Source organism: Gadus chalcogrammus, chromosome 13, assembly GCF_026213295.1.
Source record: "Gadus chalcogrammus isolate NIFS_2021 chromosome 13, NIFS_Gcha_1.0, whole genome shotgun sequence".
Classification (NCBI taxonomy): Eukaryota; Metazoa; Chordata; class Actinopteri; order Gadiformes; family Gadidae; genus Gadus; species Gadus chalcogrammus.
This window is the reverse complement of record NC_079424.1, coordinates 24,318,884-24,345,300: the sequence shown is the minus strand read 5'-3', so window position 1 is coordinate 24,345,300 and position 26,417 is coordinate 24,318,884. Positions and strand designations below refer to the sequence as shown.

At 44.4% G+C, this 26,417-nt stretch overlaps 1 protein-coding gene across 1 annotated transcript in view; it reads right to left on the bottom strand.

Moving 5' to 3' along the window:
* Nucleotides 1-26,417, bottom strand: part of LOC130401510 (proprotein convertase subtilisin/kexin type 5-like) — an 81,580-nt gene that overhangs the window by 9,416 nt on the left and 45,747 nt on the right. Inside the window, exons 12-19 of the mRNA XM_056605319.1 lie at nt 21,918-22,072; nt 14,400-14,536; nt 13,054-13,350; nt 10,701-10,758; nt 10,300-10,445; nt 9,444-9,980; nt 8,826-9,021; nt 8,339-8,553 (exon numbers count right to left, since the gene is read on the bottom strand). Of these exons, the coding sequence (XP_056461294.1) occupies nt 8,339-8,553; nt 8,826-9,021; nt 9,444-9,980; nt 10,300-10,445; nt 10,701-10,758; nt 13,054-13,350; nt 14,400-14,536; nt 21,918-22,072 (1,741 nt within the window). The remainder of the gene's footprint in view (nt 1-8,338; nt 8,554-8,825; nt 9,022-9,443; nt 9,981-10,299; nt 10,446-10,700; nt 10,759-13,053; nt 13,351-14,399; nt 14,537-21,917; nt 22,073-26,417) is intronic.

The following is a 26,417-nucleotide window of genomic DNA, read 5'->3' as shown; positions in this document are numbered from 1 at the left end:
GCTTAGAACAGGGCTGGGATGAATGCCCTCTCTTTCCTTTTATTCAACATGTTGTTGTTTAGTATTCACAGTGTATCTGTGGATACCTATTATTATTCTAGGTTTTATTATAATTTTTTGATTCAGAGGCCCTTATCTCAAGGGCTAATTTTTTTTCTAATTTGTCAGACCTAGGTGTAACTTAGGTCTTGAAAAAGTTTGAACATTTCTGAAACTTGGCATACATTTTTGCCATTCCGACCAATAAGGGGGACCAATAAGGGGGACCGTCAGTATAGAATTTTATGTACTGTGACAATTTTGAAGAATCTTTGAAAATCTTCAGAATCGTAGCTTAAAATGAAAATATTTAGACATTCATGATCTATGGAAATGCCTGATTAAAACAGACAAGTTCATAGCGCAGTCAAACTGGATGTCAGACAGCTGCAGACTCGTGATGGCTGTCCTGTTGGCCTGGACTTCCTGGTCAGAGGCCTGGTCAGCAGCGATCTTGGCGTAGTCAAGTCTAAATGCACGCCTTGCCGACGGCTCGGAAGAGGCAGGCCGCCATGGCATTGCAATTACCAGCAAAATGTCTGATGTCTGTGGTGAACTCCGAGACGTAAGCGAGGTGCCTCTGCTGGCGGTTGGACCAAGGCTCAGCGACCTTGGCCAAACACTAGGGGCTTGTGGTGGAAAAACGCTGTGAATGGGCGGGCTTCCAGCAGGAAAGGGGAATGGTGTAGTAGAACAAGGTTGAGTTGAGGAGCTCACCGTCAAAAGCACAATGTTTTCCCTGTTGCGAGCGGTTGCCTGACGCCATCGATCAGCTAATGGTTGACGGCACCGACTGCGTTATGTGATGCGTTGGTCGTGAGGGTGGTGGGCGCGCCGAGGCACGGATGGGCCATCATGGTCAATTTCGTCCTTTTAGCATCTGAGATCGCCTTTAGCATCTCCTCCAACCAGGGAACAGCATCCTCAGCAGCTTTACCTTGAAGGGCCTTGTACAGAGGCAACATGAGGTCAGCGGCGCGAGGGACGAACCTGCCGTATTAGAAGACCATTCCTAGAGAGCCCTGGTCTTGCAGTTCTGAGGGAAATCTGCCACAGCAACCACCTTCGAAGGCATTGGCGTAGCTCCATCCCTGGGGATGTGATGCCCGAGAAAGTCGATGGACAACCGCTTGAACTGGCACTTGGCTGGGGTCACAATGAGAGTGCGCTTGTTGAGGCGTTCAAAAGGGAAACAACGGTGGGACAGACTCTCCCTCCTGCTGGCGATGAGGATGTAGTCCTGGTAGACGAACAGGATGTTGAGGTCCCTCAGCATGGAATCCATTATACGCCGCCTGTGCACCGAACAGGTACTTGGTGATTGTCATAGTATCATTATCACTATAACACGCACGACGGTGACGACACATGCAGGAGGCAGCTATACCTGTTTACGGCAGAGACACGCGTGTACGTAAAGTGACACTCAACCAACTCTATCTGTTTGGACATTCCCTGATTTATTACAGTGATAGCCCTGGACCAGGTCGACCACGGAAAACACAACCCTTCCAGCCAGCCGGGGGGCAAAATCCTGGATATTTGGGACTGGATACTGGTCTGGAACGGTGGAGTCTTTGAGAAGGCAGTAATCACCACACAGCCAATAGCAGCTGTCTGAGTTTGGCACCACATGCAGGGGACAAGCCCAAGGACCCCTGTTCGACCGGCAGACCATTCCTACGCACTTCCTGAACTCGGCCTTCGCAATGGCATGTTTGCTGGGTCGAGTCGCCAGTTGTGGGTCAGAAACGGTGGGCCTGTTGTGGGAATGTGGTGTTCCACCCCTTGTTTTATCACAGAGTGGAAAACATGGCACGGCGAGGTCAGGGAACTCCCCACGCAGGCGGGTAAACCCGTCGGACACAGTGAGTCCACTGGAAGATGCTGTTGTGGAGAACGCACTGAGGATGCAGGGTAGGAATCCCAAATCCTTGCCGTGGATGAGGCGGTGGTTCTATACATCCACCAGGCCTATCGCACAAAGGAAGTCTGCATCGAGCAGGGGCCTCACCATTGGCCATGACGAAATCCAAGGAGAATCGTCTGCCCAAAGGTCTGGATCTTTCTGCCGTTGGCAGCCTCCAGTGACGGCCCCTGTCATTCTCCCTGGATATCGATCTGCGAGGTGGCACACTTGGGCACCCTATCGCAAAGAAAACACTGTCCAGACAGGGTGTTGAAAAGGAGGCTGCTTGAATGGCCGGCCCTCACGGCTGCTTGTGAAACCGGCCCAATGTTCCTTGACACGCTGAAGCTGCATGGTGTGCAGCACCTCCGCCCTTCACCCCCAACTGGCCGTGGTTAAACACAGCCATGTAGATCCATGCTGAGGGCTGCGGCCGCTGTGGCCTTTGGTAGGAAGTGAGGCTATCCAAAGGCACAACCGAAGTGGAGAGCGGCATGGGCGCAGGTCCACCCCTAGTGGCGGAGTGGGACCACCTCTCTAGCCAATGCCCAGAGGTCTAGACCAGCTGTGTTTGCCAAGGCTAACCTGACCGATGCTGGCAGTTGTTGAAGGAAGAGCTCTTTGAAAATGGAACAAGGCTTATGCTTGCCCACCAGCGCCAACATGTGGTCCATTAATCCTGTTGCCTTCGACACACCGAGTCCTGGCAATGACAGCAACTGACGGGCACGGTCTGACTAGTCCAAACCCAATGTAGTGACGTTTCTCCGATTTTCCTGGTTCCAATAAACATCCCTGGTGACTGACTGCAGAATAGAATCTGACAATGCTTGAGTCCATGAGATGTCAAAGAATATAATTTCCAGAAGTTTGTTGAGTTTGCAAAAAGGTCTTGTGGGTTTATTTGGTATACCAATAAACCAAAGAATACTGACTTCTAATACTTAAAACAAACAAAAAGCAGGAAGTGGGCCAAGCCATTGTAGAAAAACGTTTTGCTGTGTAATCAGCCACACCTGACACTCTGACCTGGCTCCATTACGTGCACACAGGCACTCAAGACCTGTAGAGGTCGCCACACCCAACGTCTCCAGGAGGCTTTCAATGTTCCGTATAGGGCTGCAACAACGAATCGATAAAATCGATAAAAATTGATTACTAAAAGTGTAATCCAGTTTTTAAATCCATGTTAAAATCGGCAGGATATAGAGCTAGTTAGCTTAAGAAAAAGTCGCAAACACTGTCAAATGTGTTCAGATCGGCTCAGTAATATGATTGAGATTGAGATTTTGGCGAAAACCTGTTTTCCCAGCAATATAAAATAGATAGTAAAGATGGAATTATGACCTGTTTAACGTCCTATCTTGAACTACGATCATCTTATCAGCAATTAAAGTAATAATACTAGTTATATTTCAAGGAGTCTCGAAAATGGTATCAATATCAATAAAAATTAACGATCTCCTGTCATCTTAGAGAAATTAAGATGATTTAATTTATTTTTAACCGTTAGTATTTACCGGTTAAAGATCTTATCGGTTGACCGGTTAACCATGGACATCCCTTGTATACTGTATATATATAAATGTATATCAAACATTGTATGTTTTTTCTGTGCTATGATTCGGTTGGACCAAGGCTCAGCGACCTTGGCCAAACACTAGGGGCTTGTGGTGGAAAAACGCTGTGAATGGGCGGGCTTCCAGCAGGAAAGGGGAATGGTGTAGTAGAACAAGGTTGAGTTGAGGAGCTCACCGTCAAAAGCACAATGTTTTCCCTGTTGCGAGCGGTTGCCTGACGCCATCGATCAGCTAATGGTTGACGGCACCGACTGCGTTATGTGATGCGTTGGTCGTGAGGGTGGTGGGCGCGCCGAGGCACGGATGGGCCATCATGGTCAATTTCGTCCTTTTAGCATCTGAGATCGCCTTTAGCATCTCCTCCAACCAGGGAACAGCATCCTCAGCAGCTTTACCTTGAAGGGCCTTGTACAGAGGCAACATGAGGTCAGCGGCGCGAGGGACGAACCTGCCGTATTAGAAGACCATTCCTAGAGAGCCCTGGTCTTGCAGTTCTGAGGGAAATCTGCCACAGCAACCACCTTCGAAGGCATTGGCGTAGCTCCATCCCTGGGGATGTGATGCCCGAGAAAGTCGATGGACAACCGCTTGAACTGGCACTTGGCTGGGGTCACAATGAGAGTGCGCTTGTTGAGGCGTTCAAAAGGGAAACAACGGTGGGACAGACTCTCCCTCCTGCTGGCGATGAGGATGTAGTCCTGGTAGACGAACAGGATGTTGAGGTCCCTCAGCATGGAATCCATTATACGCCGCCTGTGCACCGAACAGGTACTTGGTGATTGTCATAGTATCATTATCACTATAACACGCACGACGGTGACGACACATGCAGGAGGCAGCTATACCTGTTTACGGCAGAGACACGCGTGTACGTAAAGTGACACTCAACCAACTCTATCTGTTTGGACATTCCCTGATTTATTACAGTGATAGCCCTGGACCAGGTCGACCACGGAAAACACAACCCTTCCAGCCAGCCGGGGGGCAAAATCCTGGATATTTGGGACTGGATACTGGTCTGGAACGGTGGAGTCTTTGAGAAGGCAGTAATCACCACACAGCCAATAGCAGCTGTCTGAGTTTGGCACCACATGCAGGGGACAAGCCCAAGGACCCCTGTTCGACCGGCAGACCATTCCTACGCACTTCCTGAACTCGGCCTTCGCAATGGCATGTTTGCTGGGTCGAGTCGCCAGTTGTGGGTCAGAAACGGTGGGCCTGTTGTGGGAATGTGGTGTTCCACCCCTTGTTTTATCACAGAGTGGAAAACATGGCACGGCGAGGTCAGGGAACTCCCCACGCAGGCGGGTAAACCCGTCGGACACAGTGAGTCCACTGGAAGATGCTGTTGTGGAGAACGCACTGAGGATGCAGGGTAGGAATCCCAAATCCTTGCCGTGGATGAGGCGGTGGTTCTATACATCCACCAGGCCTATCGCACAAAGGAAGTCTGCATCGAGCAGGGGCCTCACCATTGGCCATGACGAAATCCAAGGAGAATCGTCTGCCCAAAGGTCTGGATCTTTCTGCCGTTGGCAGCCTCCAGTGACGGCCCCTGTCATTCTCCCTGGATATCGATCTGCGAGGTGGCACACTTGGGCACCCTATCGCAAAGAAAACACTGTCCAGACAGGGTGTTGAAAAGGAGGCTGCTTGAATGGCCGGCCCTCACGGCTGCTTGTGAAACCGGCCCAATGTTCCTTGACACGCTGAAGCTGCATGGTGTGCAGCACCTCCGCCCTTCACCCCCAACTGGCCGTGGTTAAACACAGCCATGTAGATCCATGCTGAGGGCTGCGGCCGCTGTGGCCTTTGGTAGGAAGTGAGGCTATCCAAAGGCACAACCGAAGTGGAGAGCGGCATGGGCGCAGGTCCACCCCTAGTGGCGGAGTGGGACCACCTCTCTAGCCAATGCCCAGAGGTCTAGACCAGCTGTGTTTGCCAAGGCTAACCTGACCGATGCTGGCAGTTGTTGAAGGAAGAGCTCTTTGAAAATGGAACAAGGCTTATGCTTGCCCACCAGCGCCAACATGTGGTCCATTAATCCTGTTGCCTTCGACACACCGAGTCCTGGCAATGACAGCAACTGCGGAATTATGACCTGTTTAACGTCCTATCTTGAACTACGATCATCTTATCAGCAATTAAAGTAATAATACTAGTTATATTTCAAGGAGTCTCGAAAATGGTATCAATATCAATAAAAATTAACGATCTCCTGTCATCTTAGAGAAATTAAGATGATTTAATTTATTTTTAACCGTTAGTATTTACCGGTTAAAGATCTTATCGGTTGACCGGTTAACCATGGACATCCCTTGTATACTGTATATATATAAATGTATATCAAACATTGTATGTTTTTTCTGTGCTATGATATTTTTTTTTTTTATCATTTAATATTACTTTTAATAGTTTCGGGACGTTGGAGCAATAACCTGATGTTTTTACACTTCAGTCTGCACTGTGAATTTGAGCTTAGTTGCAGCTCTAGTTCCGTATTTGTTTTCCTCAGCGGGATCCTTCGATAAACATATGACGCCAACTGCTGTGAAACTGCCCAGTGCAACAATGACAGTAGTATTTGTCTCATCTATGATGATGGGCAAACCGAGCAGTGGAATACTGCTCCCAAAACTCTGGTAATTTGAACATTACCACTGTGACGTTCGAAGCCTCCATGGCCAAGGCAAACAACCACAAAAAAAAGGTATATAATAATAATAATAGTTTAAAGCTGCAAACAGCATTTTAGGGGGACCAAGCCTAAAGCAGACCAATAAGACCCTGATAGACAATTAAGACCCTGACAGGCCATTAAGACACTGACGAAGACCATTAAGACCTTTTTTGTTGGCATACGGTTGACAATGCGGGAATAGACTCAGCGTGGATCTGGTGATGGGGGAACAAACATCCAGGACCGTACATCAAAAGGCTGAGGAGTGATGAGTCTTTAAAGTTTTCAATTGATCGCTATAGCCTATGCTCCTATTTAGATGAGGTTCAGTCTGGTTAACTTGACCTATGCTTCTTTAAGTACACCAAGTTTGGCGATGATTGACTCAAGGTAACTCCGCTTTTAGTCACCAAACATTGATTGGGCTAATTTGGACGTTCAGCCGCCATTTTGTTAGAGGTTCTGGGTTACCTAGGAACATTTGCTCAACATGAGGAGAGACAAATGTCTACAGGATTTCATGACAGTAGGAAGGGGTCAGGAAATATGGCCGTCAAAAGTCTGCATATTCGGTTAATTTAAATAGCTCCCCCTATTGCCCGATCTGGATACAATTTGGAAAGGTTGCATATTCCCTTAATTGTTTTATTGTTGTTTTTCTATCCTCATTATCTGGATACAATTTGGAGAGGTTCATCTTGCCCCATGTGGCTTTGACTACACCAAGTTTGATGATTATTGGGTTAAGTTAACCTAGCCTTAGCCTTTTGGCGTTAAGTGAAATTTGGACGATTTTGAGCCTCTGGTGGCCATGTTGATTTGTCAATCGACTTCATCTTACTTGAGCAGTTAGAACTTTGGTCCCCAACAGCCACTAAGTTGGTCCCGCTCAAATCAAACATTCCGTCTGCGAACTGTGGTGACTTTAGTTGCAGGCCACGCCCATTTCGATGCCACGCCCTAATTGAAAATATGTGGATTTAATCTTGTTCAGAATTTTATGCTGAATAACTTTTGTATTGGATTCAAGATCGTAGGAGTCCATTTGGAGGTTGATATAAGCAAGTCTTTACGCGTTTAAACCACATCCTTTTTTTTTTTGTTTATGGCTCTTGGGTGCTTCTTTATTGTACAGATTTCCCTTTATGTCAGATTGAAGACAGTGGTCCTTAGATGATGTGTTTTAGAGGAATTTCGTGTTTTTCGACAAAATTCAAGATGGCCGCAATTCTTTTCAATGGAAGTCATAGGTTCTCGAGGAAGATTTGTTCATCATGAGGATAGGCATGTGTGTTCAACGTTTCATTTCTGTTAGTCAAATAGGTTACGAGATATGCTTGATCAAAGTTTGCATTTTTGGACCATTACTACAGCGCCACCTTTGGCCTAATCAGTGTAATATTTATTCTCTGTTAATCTTGAGTCAGCATCTACAGCTGTATGAAGTTTCATAAAAAGTGTGGAAACGGTTTAGGCTGTGAGAGTCAAACGTTGCGGAATAATAATAATAAAAACATGAATAAAACAGGTTGCCTCACACCTTGTGCTAGGCCCCCTAATAACTGCAACAAACTTTATTATATACAAAAACAAGAGCAATCAAAACAAAACACTTGGCATGACGTCCGCTCCACCATGTAATCTCCCAGGGACGGTCTCTAAGGCAACGTATTCACCACTCTGGTGTCGGTTGTGAAATATGTCCCGAGCCTCTGTGTGCTTGTCCACCACACAACGCAGTATATAACTGCAGAATTAAGAATATAATTTAAAGCTTAATTTATAATAACTGAAGAAGTCTAAAGTTTTTGCCTTCTAGCCTCAAGGTTTTGGGTTTAATACCCTCCTGTCCATGTAGTTGACCTGTAGGCATTTTTGAGCAAGAAGCCCCAAGAAGCCCTACCGGCTCCTTATATCTGAAATATTTGTAAAAATGCATCTGCTGAATAGTAAGCATTTCATAGATTTGGTTTCTAGGTTAATTGTGGACATTGTCTATGTCCAGATGTAAATCAGCCTTGACTTTTGTTAAACCCGAGTTGAAAACTCTAGTATGATGACCTCCTATTAGGGTGGAGTATTAAAGCCTGTGTTTTGAGGGGAATTAGCGTGGGTGCAGCGTGCTTCTACCTTGACAGAGGCCGTCGTCGCTGCACCTCCTGCAGTCTGGGGGGCATGGCAGACATTGGACCTCCTGGGCATAGAAGCCCAGGGGACAGTGGCCCAGGCAGGTGTGGTCGAACAGAAGGTACTGAGCAGCACAGCTGAGACAGTGGGAGGCGTTCAGCATGCAAGAGGTACACTCTGGAGCACAGGGATGGCACTGCTGCTCCAACAAAAAACCCCTGAATGGAGCAGATGGAGGAGGGCCGCAAAGGGAAAGGGGGAGGACGTGGAGGAGAAGGGGAGGTGGAGGAGGTTGAGGAGATGGAGAGTGGAAGTAGGAAGAAGAGTAGGGTAGGAGTAAAGGGGGAGGACAGGGAGGAGAAGAGCAGGGGCAGGAGAATTTTTTTTTATTAATCCCCATCTCCTTTATGTTTATCTCTATGGTTAGTTTTTATATTTTCGTTTTTTTATTTTTTATTACTTCATTAGTTTGTCATGCTGGACCACACACCTGTCACAGTTGTTCACACATTGCCCGTCCTGCAGGTAGAGCCCGGCGGATCCATTGTGGCATTGGACACAGCTCAGGGAGTCCAGACACATCTCACACCCAGGCAGGCAGCTCTGGCAGCGGCCGGACGTCTGGTTAGCGAACCAAGATGATGGGCACTGGAAGACGCAGGACTGCTGGCCAGTCAGAAAACGACCTGAGCCCCCAGAAGATCGATTGGTATGAAAGGGAAAGCATGAAAGGTGTGCTACTTGATGTTTTTTTCCATTGCAGAGAGAAGTCGTATTCTGTATGTAGAACACTGTTTTTAAGTGTTATTAATATAAGTGCCACAGCCTCAATTCACCTCTTTGTGAATATATGTTTCACTTCCAATGAGGCATATCAGAGGAGGCTACAGACTTTCGCTCACTTCTATATATAATCTGGAATTTTTGAAGTAAGTAACGACTGGTTGTTTGATTCTTGAGTTCTACGCTCTCGATCAGATCGAGGCATAATAGGATCCTAAACAACTTGCACAATTGCAGTTCAAAGTGTTAAGTCAAAATGACTTAACACTTTGATTTTATTGATTGATATTTTTTGGGATTTTTCTTTTTAATTTTAGTTCCTTACCTGGTGGACAGGTGTGGCAGTCTCTCTTCTCTTGTCCAGTGCACGTCTTACAGGAGGGATGGCACCCCTCACAAACACCCTGGTCTGCTTGCACACAAACGGAAATAAGAACCACACAGGAAGAACAAACCACAAACAAACAGGAAGTACAAACAACAACCAAACAGGAAGCACGAACCATACACAAACCCGAAGAACAAACCACAGCCCAGCAAGAAAAAACAACCAAATCCAAAGTACAGCAGTTCACAATCGCACTAGATTGTTGTGACACAAATACAAACAATATATACAACATTGTTACCACAAGCTCCAGTGTCTGTCCTATACCATTTTTATACTGCTTCTCGGGACATAGCGCCCATGTCTGCTGCTCCAGACAGGTGCCGGCGGTCAGGGTGAGGCCGTCCTCACACTGGTCACAGTCGTTGTACTGCGGTCCTCCACAGGCGCGGCAGGACACATGGCATGGCTCACACTCATGTTCTGTGGCATCCATGAAGAAGCCATTCTTACAATAGTCCACGCAATCACCGTCTAGGCCACAGGAAAAGCATGCAGTAGCACATACATAAATATATAATGCATACGTTTTCAAACAAACTGAACGCTTAATTATGTTAAGTAATAGGTATATACATTTTTAGCTTTAGCCTCAAAGCTCAGGTAGGATATATCTTTCTGAAGATTTTTTCTCATATTTGCTGAAATTCTCTTTAAATTCCTTCTGCATCATTAAATGAAATGCACTAACTTATCTAAATCCGGTATCTGTTGCTGTCGAATGCCTTTAATAAGCCTCTCCAAATTTAACTCAGCCCGAATTAAATAATTGGATGGACAATGAACCATATACCCAGGATGGAGAAGCCTTCTTCACACCAGTAGCACTGGCTCTGGTCACAGTTGATGCAGTGCTGATCCTCACAAGGATAACACACCATTGAGTCCTCCACACTGAAGGATCGCTCTGGACAGAACCGGTAGCAGTCAGACCCCCACCTGACAGAGAGCGAGAGAGACCATTAGCAGATGAATAGTGCCAGTAAGGATGAGAGAAATCAAATATTTTCAAACTGAGTGGAAACACATCAAATAACAGTTCCATAGAACACAAACACCCATTCAAAGCAATCGGATCAGAATCCCTGGGTAGTATCTTCAAGATTTAAGAAATATCTATGAGCAAAAAAAATAATTTGGTTCAAACCAACACATATGTAGAATTATGTGTCAGAGTTTCAGTGTTCAACTTACTTGTAGTACTCGTCTTCACAGCTCATACAAAGTGTTGCTGGTTTCCCATCTTTGTTTGCTGTAAAAATTTGACGTTTCATTTGTTACATGGATCATGGATGCTGCATATAATAGAATATATTCTAACCGTATTCGTAAATGTTAAATTGTCCCTCTTTTGCGGTGTGTGTGTGTGTGTGTGACAGTGTGTGTTTGAGTGAGTGAGAGAGAGAGGGGGTATGTGTTTGTGTCTGTGTATTAAGATATACCAGAAGATGGCGATGTAGTTACACATTCAATTTAGTGAGCGGACATGACATCACCCCAAGTACAAATGACTGCTTACCCATGAGGAAATTAAAAGATGAATTTTTGGTGACTTTCTTCATCGGAGTGTTGAGTCCTATGTGTGTGTGTGTGTGTGTGTGTGTGTGTGTGTGTGTGTGTGTGTGTGTGTGTGTGTGTGTGTGTGTGTGTGTGTGTGTGTGTGTGTGTAGTGAACTGCATTGTGAGTTCATCAAAAATGTTGTTATTTACTGTTCATGTTTTCTGTTATTAGACCACATAGAAATTATACAGACAACAATAAATAAATAAACTGTTTGTTTGTGTGCCTAGAGAGCATAAATGTAAAGTAATTAATAAATCCTGTCAATCATGGTCGATTTAAAGAGAGAGAGAGACATATACATTTATATAAAGAGAGAGACAATAGATAGATAGAATAGCTAACACCTTGTACAGCTAACACATCTAACTATCCATGCTATCCATGCTAACTCAGCTATATACGCTAACACTGCTTACACAGCTCACACTTCTAACATGGCTAACACCACTCATCATGTCTCACAAAGGAAACACTGCTTATACAGCAAACACAGCTTACTATGCTAACACAACTTGCACAGCTAACACTGCTAACAGAGCTAAAACGGCCAACACGGCAAACACAGCTAAAACAGCAAACACCGCTAACACAGCTCACACAGATAAAACTGCTTATACTGCTGACATTGCTGACACAGCTAGCACCACTCGCATCAAATACACAGATAACATTGCTTAAACAGCTAACACAGCTAAGATGCTAACACAGTGAACTATGCTAACACCCCTTATACAGCTTACATTTCCAACGCTGCTAATGCGGCTAGCAAGGCAACGGGAGCGTACCTATGTTCCCCGGGTCCTATGTTCCCCGCTTTGTATGCGACTGTGGAACATAGGACCCTGTGAGCAAATCTTTTTTTCGTAGGATGGTAGGGGCAAGTACCGCCTTTTTCACCTCTGATTCGCCTGTGATTGGTTAGAATGGCTCTCCTCCGATTGGTTATGGTTAGGTTTAGGGTTAACCCTCACCCTAACCATAAGCCTAAACCTGACCCTAACCCTTTGCACCCGGGGAACATAGGACCTGGGGAACATAGGACCTGGGGAACATAGGACCCCCTCGGCAACCATAGCTAACACATAAAGGGTGTTTGCTACATCTACACAGTTTCTACAGCATTGCATGCACTTATTTTTTTTTTTCTGTGGAAGCTAGAGAAAGAGAGAAAGCGATACTATGCAAAAGCATTAGCTTTTGTATCAAAAAATGGATAGGCTGAATGCCGTTGGACAGTGTGCCAGTAGTGGAACACAGATCTTCCCAAATCATTTGATTATATGACAACAAAGACCATCTCTGTTTTTATTATGATTTTACCACGCAATAATGAAGAACGCCCTAAAAGTTATTGTAAATGTATGGTAATTAAATGTAAAGATTCTTCTGTTGACACACACTATAGTGTGTTTGTGTGTGCGCGCTCATGTGCGCGCTTTGTTCATCACAAAGCGAACACTGAGGCAGTGAAAAACATGTGACTGATGCATATCACCCACTACATGCACGCCTTGCTAATAGGTGCTCTAGGATGAGTCTATACCCTTGGAACTCTATGGTTCCTATGATTACCTAATTTGCCAGTTCCTTAGGTGGCCATCTTGTATTGAAGCTGGATTCCAATATTTCTCTGTATCTCATTCTCATTCCCTTTCCTTAGATAGAGTGCTTGTTGGTGTCAAGTTTAGTGATGCAAGACGAGAGGAGATAGAATATTTATTCATATTGGTCATAATTATTCATAGTTAGTCTTATTTATTCATTTCTGCTGTGAAGTGTTGTCACAGCGACAGTCCAGTAAGTGGTTTGTATCCAAGTTGGGGGTATAGATATAAACAGGTATTCAGTAGTCAAAGAGGCAGTTAGCTAGAAAGTGTGTGTGTGTGTGTGTGTGTGTGTGTGTGTGTGTGTGTGTGTGTGTGTGTGTGTGTGTGTGTATCTTTACATTTGTGTGTTTGTTTGTGTGGTGTGTGTCAGACTTACTATGTTGGCATTTCTTACAACCCTCCTCGCAGGGTTGGCAGTCATCAGTCTTTGGATCTGCTACCTCACCTAGAGGATGCCACCATGTCCTCTCCCCGTCTGCACACAGCAGTGGGAGGCAGCGGCCGTCTCGGCTGCTGAGTCCTGGCCTGCAGCGGAGGCAGAACTCCAGGGCCGCGCACACAGCGCAGTCCGCAGCGCACGGCTCACAGCGGCCCCCTGACGCGTGGAAGGTCCCCTCGGGACACGAGGCGCGGCACTCTCCCCGTAGGAGGTAGCGCTGCATGCCAAACTTATCTACAACACACACACTGTGACCTTAAAGGCCCTGATACAGCTCAAAATCTAAATAGGCCACAGGGTACAATACAGTTATTGCACTGTGTTGGCTGTTTATTGAACGACGCCCCTTAGAGACTTGCAAACAGTGCAGCGATGAAAGCCCAATGCGGTGCCATGGTTTGGTCACAACCTGGCCATTTGTTCTGTGCAAAAACAGCAGTTTCAATTTCCTATTAAGTATAACGGAGCATTCAAGGATTTGGATGGTAAAAGGTTATTTGTTGATATTGCCTATGTCGAAATCATGTTCAACTCGCCCTCTCTCATGGTGTACGCGCATAAAAAAAGGATCCGAAATGTGACATTTGGCAAGCCATTGACAATGTTTGTTTGGAAAAATAACGATGGGAGCTGCCATTGACAAGGTTTGTTTGGAACAACAAACATTGTCAATGGCAATTTCATAGTTAGAATTCTGAGTGAGGATTGTGGCTGCATTATTGGCAGTCTGATAAAAAGCACAGAGCAACATTTCAACAAGTAGCGACGGTATGTTAGTGTCAGAGCATTGTGTGTGTGTGTGTGTGTGTCCAGACTAGTATATAACTCGGAGATTGAGAAGCTCTTTCCAGTGTTATTGTTATGTCTCATTGAGCTTGAGATAAACTCACAGAGCCACATTTTGACCAACCAAACCTCCTGCTTAATTGAGTGTGTGTGTGTGTGTGTGGGTGATTCCCAAGAATGAGACTTCATCCAGATTCATTTTTCGTCATATCAATAAAGCAGGGGAAGGAATATTGTGGGAAGGAATATTCCAGGCAGGAAATCCTTCCCACCACTTACATCTTTATCTTATTTAGTTGGAGGCTAACTTCAAGAGTTTCCATTCCAAACTACATCCGTCCAGGTCACGTTAAGACTGAATGAGATCAGTTAAATACAATAAATACCAACACAGTACAATACGATTTACTATACAATACTAACTACTAATTTCTCCTTCGGCACAATAAAACAATTGCCACATTATGTTCATTAAATGTGGTGTTCAATTACTCCACCTTTTTCACAACTGGTGCAGTTGAAAAGACTGTCTTCATTACATTCATGGCAGGTGTGGTGGCAGAGATCGCACTGCCTATCCATGGCATAGTGTCCCCTCCTGCAAAAAAATTCACAGCGGCCATCGTCGAAAAACCTGCAGGGAAGTCAATTTTATGATCAAACTCAAAGGCCTCATCACAAAACGCCCTTCTACAAGGTCTATATTAACCCATTATAAGATGGAAAATTATAAACGTAAAACTACAAAATAAAAGTAGTGTTATAGCTCATAAACTATTATCATATGGCGGGTTGTTTAAATCAAGGTTGATGCTACAGAACCACATTCTAAGGGGCCCTCCTCTTATTGGTGTAATGCTGTCCAATCAGCGACACCAGTATAATATCCGAGGCAAGAAAAATAAATACCATGAGGTTTTTATTCAAAGAGCCAAAACACAGTTTATGTAATTCACATAAGACCTTTTAGGGCAGGCAATTTGTTCAAATTCGTTCCATTTAATAAATATGTTTTATGGACCCACATCTGTGGATGAATAGAACATGTATGATGGGTAAGGGGTGTGTTGCATGGAGTGTGTAGCGGCTAGCCAGTCCAAATGATCCACGATGGACTAAACGTGGGAGAAGACACTTTGAGGCGCAGAGATAAAATAAATCAGTTCCACTTCTTGTTATGCGTTTTATTTATTTATTCTTTCTCTTCTGGAATCTTAAATTGTCGCACTTAAGTTTGGTCAACAGAAAGTATTCACTCTCTCTTAATTCCAAAAAAGTGAACATGAATGCAATCACATATGACCACCACTATTGCCGCCTAAGTCCCGGTGAACACGCCTACCCCCCAAAGTGAGAGCGCAGTGAGCAACACGAGACCATAGAACATATAAAATACAGGAGACTAACACATGTGGCTCCCACATTCTTGTATTAATCATGATAATTATGGCTTACAGCTAAGGAAAAAACAAAATTCAGTATACCAGAAAATTTGAATATTATATAAGACCAGTAAAAAAAAACTTTAATACGGAAATGTCAGCCTTATGAAAAGTATGTTCTTTTATATGCACTCAGTACTTGGTTGGGGCTCATTTTGCATGAATGAGTGCATGAATACGGAGTGGCACAGAGTCAATCAGCCTGTTGCCCTGCTGAGGTGTTATGGAAGGCCAGGTTTGCTTAGATAGCGTCCTTCAGTTCGTCTACATTGCTGGGGATTCGCGTCTTACATCTTTCTCTTGACATTACTCTTTCTATGGGGTTCAGGTCAGGCAAATTTTCTGGCCAATCAATCACAATAATCCTACGGTCATTTAACCAGGTATTGTTTTTTTTCCGGCAGGTGCCATGTCCTGCTGGAAAATTAAATCAGCATCTCCTGAAAGCATTTCAGCAGAAGGAAGCATGAGGTGCTCGTAAACGTCCTGGTAGACGGCTGCGTTGACTTGGACTTGATAAAGCACAGTGGACCAACACCAGAAGATGAGATGGCTAACCAAGTCATCATTGACTGACTTCAAACTGGACCTCAAGCAACTTGGATACTGTGCCTCTCCATTCATCCTTCAGACTCTGGGAGCTTGATTTCCAAATGAAATGAGCAACAGACCAGTTCTCTTAGCCGAGGTTACACACTTCAGACGTTGTCTCTGGTTCAGGAGTGGCTTGATACGAGGAATGCAACAGTTGTACTAGCCCATGTCCTGGATACGTCTGTGCGTGATTGCTCTTCATGCACTGACACCAGCCTCAGTCCATTCCTTGAGAAGCTCAAGCACATTTTTTAATGGCCTTTGTAAGACAATTATCTCGGGGCAGCGGTTATCCCTGTTGCATGTGCACCTTTTCTATCGTACTCTATTCTCCTTCCATTCAACTTCCTATGAATATGCTTGGATACAGCTCTCTGTGATCAGACAGCTTCTTTAGCGATGACCTTTTGAGGCTTAAGCCTTACATACACCGCCGGCGAGCGCATGTCAAAACACTGACTCCAGCCTCAGTCGCCCCTATTATTTTCTATGTACAACCCCCACACTGGCGGTGGCTTGGCGCGCGGCAGCGCTCATCGGCCCGTAGGCCCTTCGCCCCACTGTCCTATTGCCAAGCATCGCCGCCCCTGAAAAGCGGTGGCTTAAAGCTGCAAGCACGTCAATGACATGTGTCATTGACGCGCTGTTGCACGTCAATGACATGTGTCATTGACGCGCTGTTGCACCGGTAATTTTTACGCTTTAACCTCCTTGTGGAGGGTGTCAATGAGGTTCTGCACAACTTTAAGGTCAATAGTCATACCCATGATTGTGAAGCCTACTGAACCAGACTGAGAGACCATTTGAAGGCTCAGGAACCCTTTTCAGGTATTTTTGAGCTTATAAGAGTGTGACACCTTGAGTCTACAACATTGAACTTTTCACAATATTACAATTTTCTGAGATATGGAATTTTTGGTTTTCATGAGCTGATAGCCATAATTATGAAGATGAATACAAATAATATTGAAATATTTCACTTTGGGTGTAATCAATCTATGTAATATATCAGATTCACTTTATTAGTTGAATTATTAAAATAAATAATAAATATAATATATATATAATAAGTTTTCTACACTTTTCTAATTTATTGAGCTGCACCTGTATACCCTCCATCTGAAACTGTCCTGGTGGCAAAGATGGCATGGTCTTAAGCAGCAAAAGATTGTTAGGGGTAAGTGCAACCAAGTCATTAGGATGAGTGAATGATTTGGTAACGGGACGGCTGTTGATAATAGCTTCCACTTAACAAAGAACTGTGTGAAGACCCTCTTCATCAAAGTTCTGCACCAAGCTTCAGGCTGTAATTCAGGACCTCAGATCCTCAGACTTTATCAACCTTTCCCGTACTCCTCAATATTGTGATCCAGTAGGGGGATTGAAAATCCACTTAATTCCTTTCTGAAGGAGGGTGTTGTTGATTTGAGCATGATTTCAGCATTCCATTGCCTTCCTCAATTCACGCTCTGCTCTGACAAAGCTGGTTCTGTTATCTGCAATTCCAATATTTCTTCACGCCTGTTACGTGTGTGTTCTTCCTCTGCTGTCTTGTGTGCTGTTCCAGGTACCACCCTCCCCATCGGACTGGTAAGACACACCTGCAGCCCCTCAGCAATCAGGTGGATTGCTATAAGGCTGCAGGGATGAAAGCAGACGGGGCCAGTGGGCCAGATAGGCGAACAGAGTTGGGGTCGCTGTCGGTCGCGAGTCAGAGCTACGTGGTGCTCTTCGTCGTGGCATTGCTCCCTCAGTGGATGGATAGTGTTATTGTTTGTTTCCGTCTGAACATAGGACTCATTTATGGTCAATAAATGGTATAATGGTTTAAATCCTGCTACTCTCTTCCGTTCTTTAAACACCCGGTTTAATATTAATTGTTGCCCCCCCTCTTCCCCCTGGACACCACAGGAGGGGTTGTAACAACGTCTAAATGAAGTGTCCAAGAGCATTTATAAAGGCATCTGTATCCAACGATGATGCTACTTTGATGTGGATGGCTTTGACCGATAAGCATGTGAATAGAACTCCATGCTTTTTCACTGTACTCCTTCCTCGCTTAACTTTGAAGGGTCCACAAATTCAACTCCAACACGAGTGAATGGAGGTTCATCTGTAGAAACAATGTCCTGAGGTAAATCCACCATCTGCTGGTGCCATGGAGCTGCATGCAGTCGCCAAAAGGCAATAAAATAGGACAGGATTTTCCATCTAGCCACACTAGCACCAGGGATCCGATAACCTTGACACAGGCTAGATAGCATGTGGTTACGACCACCCAGCACATTGTTCAGCACATACACCTCTTGGTGTATGTGCTGAACAATGTCAGAAATTTGAAGATCTTCCCCAATGTGGCAGGATGTTTAAACTCTTCAGGCATAGCTGATCTACTAAGATGTCTTGCAACTCTCAGAACACCATCTTCGAGTACTGTATTGAGGTTATAGATGTGGCAATTCCTTTTCCTTCTTTTGCCTTTTTGCAGGTTCTTGAATTCATCTGGAAACCTCTACCTTTGAAAAAAGCATGTAATCTCCATCTCAGCGTTTCTGAGTTCCTCAATTGAAAGATTCAGATTCAGATCTCCCTTTCCTGTTGGTACTTAACATAACCAGACTGAGATAGTTACACTGAATTTCTTCTGAAACCAACCATCTTTAAACCAACCATCTTCTTCAGATGGACCAAAGGGGAGAATTGATTGATTATGCGGGTTACTGCATCCAGCATTCACCATCAAACTCATCCTGAGCTCAGGGTCATCTGGGGAGATTCTTCCAGAGTCATCAGGGTTTACAGGCCACTCCTCTTCAGCCCCAATGAGAAACTGATGTCCAGACCCAGTTTCAGAATCTGGTCATGACACCCATCAGTGTGCTGGTCAGATCTGGCCCCTGTTGGAGCTGTGCATCCAACGCTTCTCCCTAGAATGTAACTCCACAGTGGAATACTCTCTTCGGATGGTATACACCATGCTGTGGTATATAATAATAATAATAATACATTTAATTTAGAGGCGCCTTTCAAAACACCCAAGGTCACCTATATACCATACCTTACTGTCACTGCGTTTTAGACCCTTAGCTGACACCTGCTCTGCATTGCCTTTGGAGATGATGTCATTCATGAGAGCAGTGTAGTCAGCATGAAATTAAGCATCTTTATCAATCCTCTTGAGGCTCAGAGCACGCTGTTCTGCAACTCTCCCTTTGTTTGGCATACGTACATCCCTTCTCCTTAAGGTTAATCAATAGTGTAATGGCCGTCCATCAACTCCATAAAGTGACAGTCCTCTCTTGACAACCCCATCTGCCCATCCTTATTGCATCTTTGAAGATCCTTCTGTCAAGGAATGTTTAATTCGTGAACTGGCATACTTGTGTGTAAATATCAGGCAGCTCGCAAAACCAATAACTGTCTAACTTCCAAGTCAAAATATGTGGCTTCCAACGACATTCTCATGACCCGTAGTCCGAAGGAGAACAATTGTTCTTCTATTATTCTATTCAGTGACGGCTGGTGGTGATTTTGGGTGGGTGGGCTAACGAATGCATTACATTTATCAATATTTCACAGGGCTCCAGACACCATGAGGTCACCTTTATATCTCTGTTCATAACTTTAATATAATGTGAATGATTTTTAAACAAGAATAAGGTGTAGAGAAATGCGTGTCTTTATTTGAAGCACAATTATAAATAAAAATAAAAATAAGGTGTTTAAAGTGCTTCACTGAGCTGAAATTGAACATTTTTAACTTTAAGCAAAATAAAAAAAAATTGTGCTTAAAGTATTAAACAATTAAAAATGTGGACCTGTCTCCCTTTGCGCAAAATGCGGCTGTAGAGGATCACACACTCTTTGGTAGAGACGTCTGTGTCGCCGTCAATCATGAAGGACATGTATGTGGCGTTTCCGACGTCCGCAGCTGTCTTTTGCTTTAAAGTGTCGCCTATTACCGCAATAAATTGTGCACATGCCATCTCATTGCTATACGTCGGGTTGACGTTTAAACCATTTTACTTCATGAGAATAATTTCGTATTTAAATTTGTTGAATGGCAATTGGCAACTCCTCTTTGGCAATGTTGTTTGCAACATGAAATTTGATAATTTCCGATTCCTTAGAGAACCTTATTGTTACTGCCTGTCGCTGAAATGCAGCTGGGAGAGGGGCCACTTTCTCTACACACTTGTCACGTCATGTTGGGTTATTTAGACATATGCTTTTTTAATGTTTCGTTACGAAATGTTGTTGACCCGCTTACAAATGCACTATTACGGCCATATTCTGACCGCACTCCTGACAGTAAATCTGTACATCGTTTGGTTGATGTGTCCCCAATCTCTTCACTTCCAATTTTTCCTCCAAAGACATTAAAGAAAACCGTTTAGAAAGTAAATAATCCACTTTGTTCATTTTCATGCTAACGCCCATACTGCACTTGCGCTACTGTGCCGTGATTGGTTGAAGTTCACTGTACTGTAGCTACGGTGCTAGCTGTAAGTCCAAGGTCAGCCTTTGGGCTAAACTAATTTAGCCCAAATGGGAAGCATATGAAGGGGGCGTGTCCGGGCACCTGTCAATCAAACGTCACTGGAAGCTTACGCTACTGTGCTTGGGCTAAATGAAATTAGCCCAAATGGGGGCGTGTCACGACACCTGTCAATCACAATAAAATGGCCGCCTACGCTACTGTGCTTGGGCTGAATGACTAGCCCAAATGGGAAGCATATGAAGGGGCCGTGTCACGATACCTGTCAATCAAAATTGAATGGAAGCTTACGCTACTCCGCTTGGGCTGAATACATTTAGCCCATTCACAGGAAAAAAAACAAGATATATCATATATCCTGGGTTTTTCTGTCACTTTTTGGTGCTGTTGCTGCTTTAGGTTCTACCAAAATTTAAAACAATATGTTCTAAGGTTTTTAATAATATTTTTTCATTTCTACTGTAAAAGGTAGGGAGGGCTTAGCCCTGTTAGACCCTTTATACCAGCCGTCCCTGATTCTATTTCTCTTTGGCTTGTATTGAATCAGATAATTTCTCTTTTTGGCGAAAAGAGAAAGAAACCAAGCTGCCCATACCTGGCCCAGTTCCAGCTTGCTACATGGCACAGCGGCTGTTTTGCTGGGAGGCGGCCGTGAAACTCGCTCTGTTGTTGTAGTGGACAGAGGTGCTGGTTGGTCGACCTTGTCCCAGTGAGCAGCGAGACTTTCAGGCCCTGACCAGGGCACTGGAGAGGCACTTCGGGCAGTTGAATTCTGAGCCAGGAGTAGCAAGCTGGTCGATGCCACCTGGAGAAGGAGAGCCAGCGTCCAGTTTTAAGCCCAACGTGGACCCCTCAGACCTGGTTCTCCATATGTTCCTGCCGGGGCTTGTGCCGGAGCAGCACTGGTGGAAGTGGAGTCCTGCCCTGACCCTGCCAGCAGCTGTCCACTGCTTCCCGACCACACGTCCGGCGAGCGGAGGAAGGTCTGGTTGGAGGTATGCCAGGCCTGGGCTGGACCGGCCGACTGCTGCTGCCATCTGTATGGAGAGCCTGACTGCCTGGCCTGTGACTGCCCCTTGCCCGGACCCCGAGACAGAGTCCTGCGGCGGAGTGGTCAAATGAGGAGACCACCACTCCAGCCTTTCCATGGTCGGTGCGCCCTGATTGGTGGACCGGGCCGCATCAGGGGTCTTTTTCTGGACTGCACCCCCATGGTGCGTCCTGCCTTGCTCCTGGGGGCATGGACTACTACTAGCGTCCGGCTGATAATGACTTAAGAAGAGACCGGGATATGGAGAGGAAGCAGCTTGTCTTCAGAGTGGGTGACCCGGAGGTGGTGCACGAATTTTGGATTGCCTCCATCCAGGACCCGTTAATCATCGGCCTAGACCTGCTGACATGTTGGGTTGCCCAGGTGGACGTGGCTGGGGCAGTCATCACCCACTTTGATGACATCTGCACCAAGGAGGGTTGGGTCTCACCTGGAGTCGGGGCAGCTGATGCAGTCGTCGCTCTCCGGCCCCCCGCATCGCCCACAGCTGACATCACACGGGTGACACTTTCCGCTGTGACTCAGGTACTGCCCTGCGGACGACACGGTCAAACATGACTTGACCACAAGGCTTTTTGAAGAATGCTAAGTAGAGTACCGTTACTCATTTTGAACCAACAGATTATGGTTATTCATCTTTAACAAAGAACTAGACTTAAAAGAGAACAAGCAGCATTGGGGATAAAATAATAAGCTTGAAACAAACTAGCAAAACTTCACTAGGCATTTCTGCAAACTGATCCTTTTAGGTTTTAAGAAACACAAGGAAGAGTTGCAAATACAATCTCAGCATCCCACCACCCCCTTTGTGTTCCACCTGTGTGTGTGTGTGTGTGTGTGTGTGTGTGTGTGTGTGTGTGTGTGTGTGTGTGTGTGTGTGTGTGTGTGTTTCCAGGCTGCAGCGAGGTATTCTGTGGGTATCTGTGAGGAGCCGGATTGTTTCCTACCAGACAAAGGCACCTCTTTGTATATAGACACACAACAGGCAGATGCTCTCCATTCAGATCTATTCTGCAGCAGCAGCTGAAAGACCACAATGAGCACCAATCACTCACTGGCTCTCTCTCCCATGCATCTCACTCTCCGGTTACTTCCTCTTCCCAAATAAAACACTTAACATACATGCATACAGAGTCTCCCTGTAACTCATTCTATCTAGCCTTATTTGCAAAAAAAAATCGGCCCTCCAGCAGTGACTGAATTTAAAAAAAAGGAAATAAAAAAAAAAGCCTTTTATGCAATAGAATCTTTTTAAAACAATAAGTGTGTGTTTTTAATACACACATTCTCAGAAGACCAAGTTATTTTGTTGTCTGGACCTTTCCCAGTTGGATGTATGGAAGACAGCAGAGCCAACTCTAGACCCAAGGGACTCTTCTTCCTCCTCCGTAACACTAACCTGACCTTGTGGAGCCCCACGTCTACTCTGTCTAGGCCGGGGGGTCTTGTATCCCCTTCCATGGAATAACACGCAGATTTGAAGGCCAGTTAAAGGCATCACACGACCAATTGTCAACTTCAATATAGAGTAGGACTAAAAAATGAACCCTGCAAGATGTTCCTGTGTGAAGGCTAATGAAGGATATAAAATGTGCTCTTCATTTTCCCATAGCCTATTGTTGTGACATACACAACTTAGCTTATTTCCCCGTCTTAAGTCAACCATTTCAGTAGACATTTTCAAAATTTCTTTGCAGGAAGTTTTTCATAAATTAAATTACACATTACACATTACACATTACAAATACTCCGTTAAATACTTATATTTAAAATACAATACCCAGTCAAATACTTATATTTAGAAGACCAAAGATAAAATAAATTGTTGGCTGCTTATTGCAAGATAAACATTAATTGGCAGCCGTTCTACACGGCAAAGACATTTTTGTATACTACTAATAATTCCTAGTTGCAATGCATGTTCATATTTTCATTAGATAGCATTTAAAAGATACTTCCCTATATGATGCATTGTGGTAATCCATGAAGTACTGGAGGATCCAGCAGGTTGGCACACAGGTCATAACAGGCATCATATGGATAAACAGTGAATGGAAACTGTAGGTCTCATCTTTGGCTCAATATAATATAGACATGGTCGAAACAAAGAAAAACCAAACCAAACAAAAACATGAATAGATTAAACATTTTAATGAGAACACTTAAGTAGAAAAAAAAAAGATTTTCAAAACTAGGCCTTTGAGTAACATTAATAATGCATTGTCACAGATATATCAAAGATACACAATAAAAAACAGCTTTTATAGGGTGCCTTGTGTGCGTGTCTGCAACCATGCACGCCATCTAAATTCAACCCGAGTCATCTTAAACAATGACCAAACAATAAGGTTTAGTTAACCTAAGAAAAGGGTAATTCACCATTCTTTATTAAGAACCACCGACAACCATGGATAATGGACAGTACAACAATTCATTTAATACTGGAATAGCTCCGGCTGCAGGTGAGGAAACCCACACACAGAAAATACAGCCTTTATTATTACTTTTTTTTTTAAACCATCACTTTTGTGTCCACAAAAAAGTGTTTGCGTTCTAACTGGTTAGGTTCGGACAAGAGAAGTGGGTCACGTTGGCTATTGCAGTCTTGCATGAAAGCAACATGTTGCATTTTAAACAAAACAAATGCCTCTTGGTTGAGGTGTGTGTGTGTGTGTGTGTGTCATCTACACCACGTCTTTGTGCTGCAGCAGGTTTGTGTTTCATTTACTCCCCGAGACAAACATGCTTCGGGGAGTTAGCAAATCCACTCAGTGAATTTAATTTAAAGTAAATTAAACCCGGCAGATACACAGCATGGAGAGCTGCTATGCTTCTATTCTGTCATCCCTCAATGACAGTTACCATCAGCTGAGAAGTCATTTTAGATTGTTGCCTTTCTATTGCGAACACTGCAACAGCATAGGACTGCATTTAAGTGGATAGGCAATGAAAGGAAATAGAGTCCTTGCTTTTGAATTTAGAAAACCTGGGAGATTGTAGTTAAAATTATACGATAGTGAGATGAGGGATGCCTTTTAAAGTCTTACCTACTGCAGTCTTCCCTTATACAAAATGAACATGGTGGCCCTTATGTGATGGAGGGGGAACAATGGAATGAATTAATTAAAAATACTAATACAAGAGATAAATATTCAAGCACTGCTTCAATGATTTTTATGTACCAGATTTATGGGCATTGAAAAATGGGTGTCCTGGCATCTATTGTAACACACACACACACACACACACACACACACACACACACACACACACACACACACACACACACACACACACACACACACACACACACACACACACACACACACACACACACACCTACCTTACTGCAAGCATTGGCCTTTATGTTTTGACTACTGGCTTTATTAAGATGCGTGCATGTGCAGTGAAAGTGTGTGCTTCAGCCAAGACGGACATTATTTTCACATTATTAAATGTTGCTTTTTCTATCCTGTCATTTATTTACAGACAGCCATTCAGGGCTGTACAAAAATGTAGTGTCCATCATGTCTCTACAGCTTGTTATTCTGTCAGAGAGACAAGTTTATGAGGGTGACCGTGGACACTGTGCTGCTGAGCTACCCTACAGTGTAGGGTTGTTACCCTACATTGGCAACAACAACAAACTGAAAAAAAGAAGTTAACATTATTTTGGCATCGATGCTTTGGTCACAAAATACCGACACTTGTATTCGTTAGCTTTTTGTTTTCACTTGTATTTTTTTTTGTGTGTGTTTGTTCTTAAAGCCTCGTCAGTCATTGGCCCTGACATCCCAGTACAGAAAGAAAAACAGAAAACAAACTAAAGGTAGGTTGGTTGTAGTCCGGCGCCTCTGATGCAGTCCCTTGATGAGGCACAGGTTTCTTATAAATTATGTGACTGTGAATGAGTGGTCGGGGCCAGCTCAGCAGAGGGCAAGGCTGTGATGGAGAGTGTACCCTGCGTTAATGCCCCATCTACCCCCCCTTGCCGAGGCAGGACGTCCTATTAGCCCTTTTGCGAGCAAGTCCTACAGCACAGCTGCTGCAGGACCTTCCTCTGGCACAGATTGTTCTTCTTTACCAGAACGCAGAAACTGCCCTCTGCCCAAGATTCTTCATTTGCTTTCCACAGACAAGGAAGGAGAGATGCAAAAGGAGGAGGGACACACACACACACACACACACACACACACACACACACACACACACACACACACACACACACACACACACACACACACACACACACACACACACACACACACACACACACACACACACACAGGAGTAACAGACGGAGCCAAATGATTGGTCAGGAATAGAGGCCAGGTGAAGGATGTTCACGGGAGGGAGAGATCGTAGTCCAGTAGAATAATTGGTTCCAAGTTGGAGAGAATAAACAGATTTTGGAGGGAAAAAGGGAAGAGAGAACAAACATCACACAATTAGCAAATGATCGATTTTATAAAACCACACAAATGTCTTTTCTCTCTCAAAGTGAACCACAGTCAGGAGTTTGGGGGCAGTAATTGGATCTTTCTTTGCGGTTGTGAAGCACATCGTTGAGCAGCCTGGAGCTGGTGCTTAGGTTACAAAGCGTGATTGCTTCAATCGTCACCCAAATCTTTCCATGGTTGGTAAGGAGACATAGGGTTCACTTTGAGGGATTGAGAGATCATAATCTTTAAATCTGAGCTTTGATGATTAAAAAAGAAAAAAAAAAGAAGATTTTCCGCACATGACATCACAAGCTGGTGATTCATGCAAGTAAAACTACCATAAACGATTGTTAAAGAGCAAGCGTTATGCTTTGCCATCATGCTAAATAAGGGTACTCTTTTATAAGCAACATCTAATTTAGAATCCCAGTCTGCCACATCAACTCCATTTCCACAAAATAAATACAGAAAAAGTGGCCGTAATTATT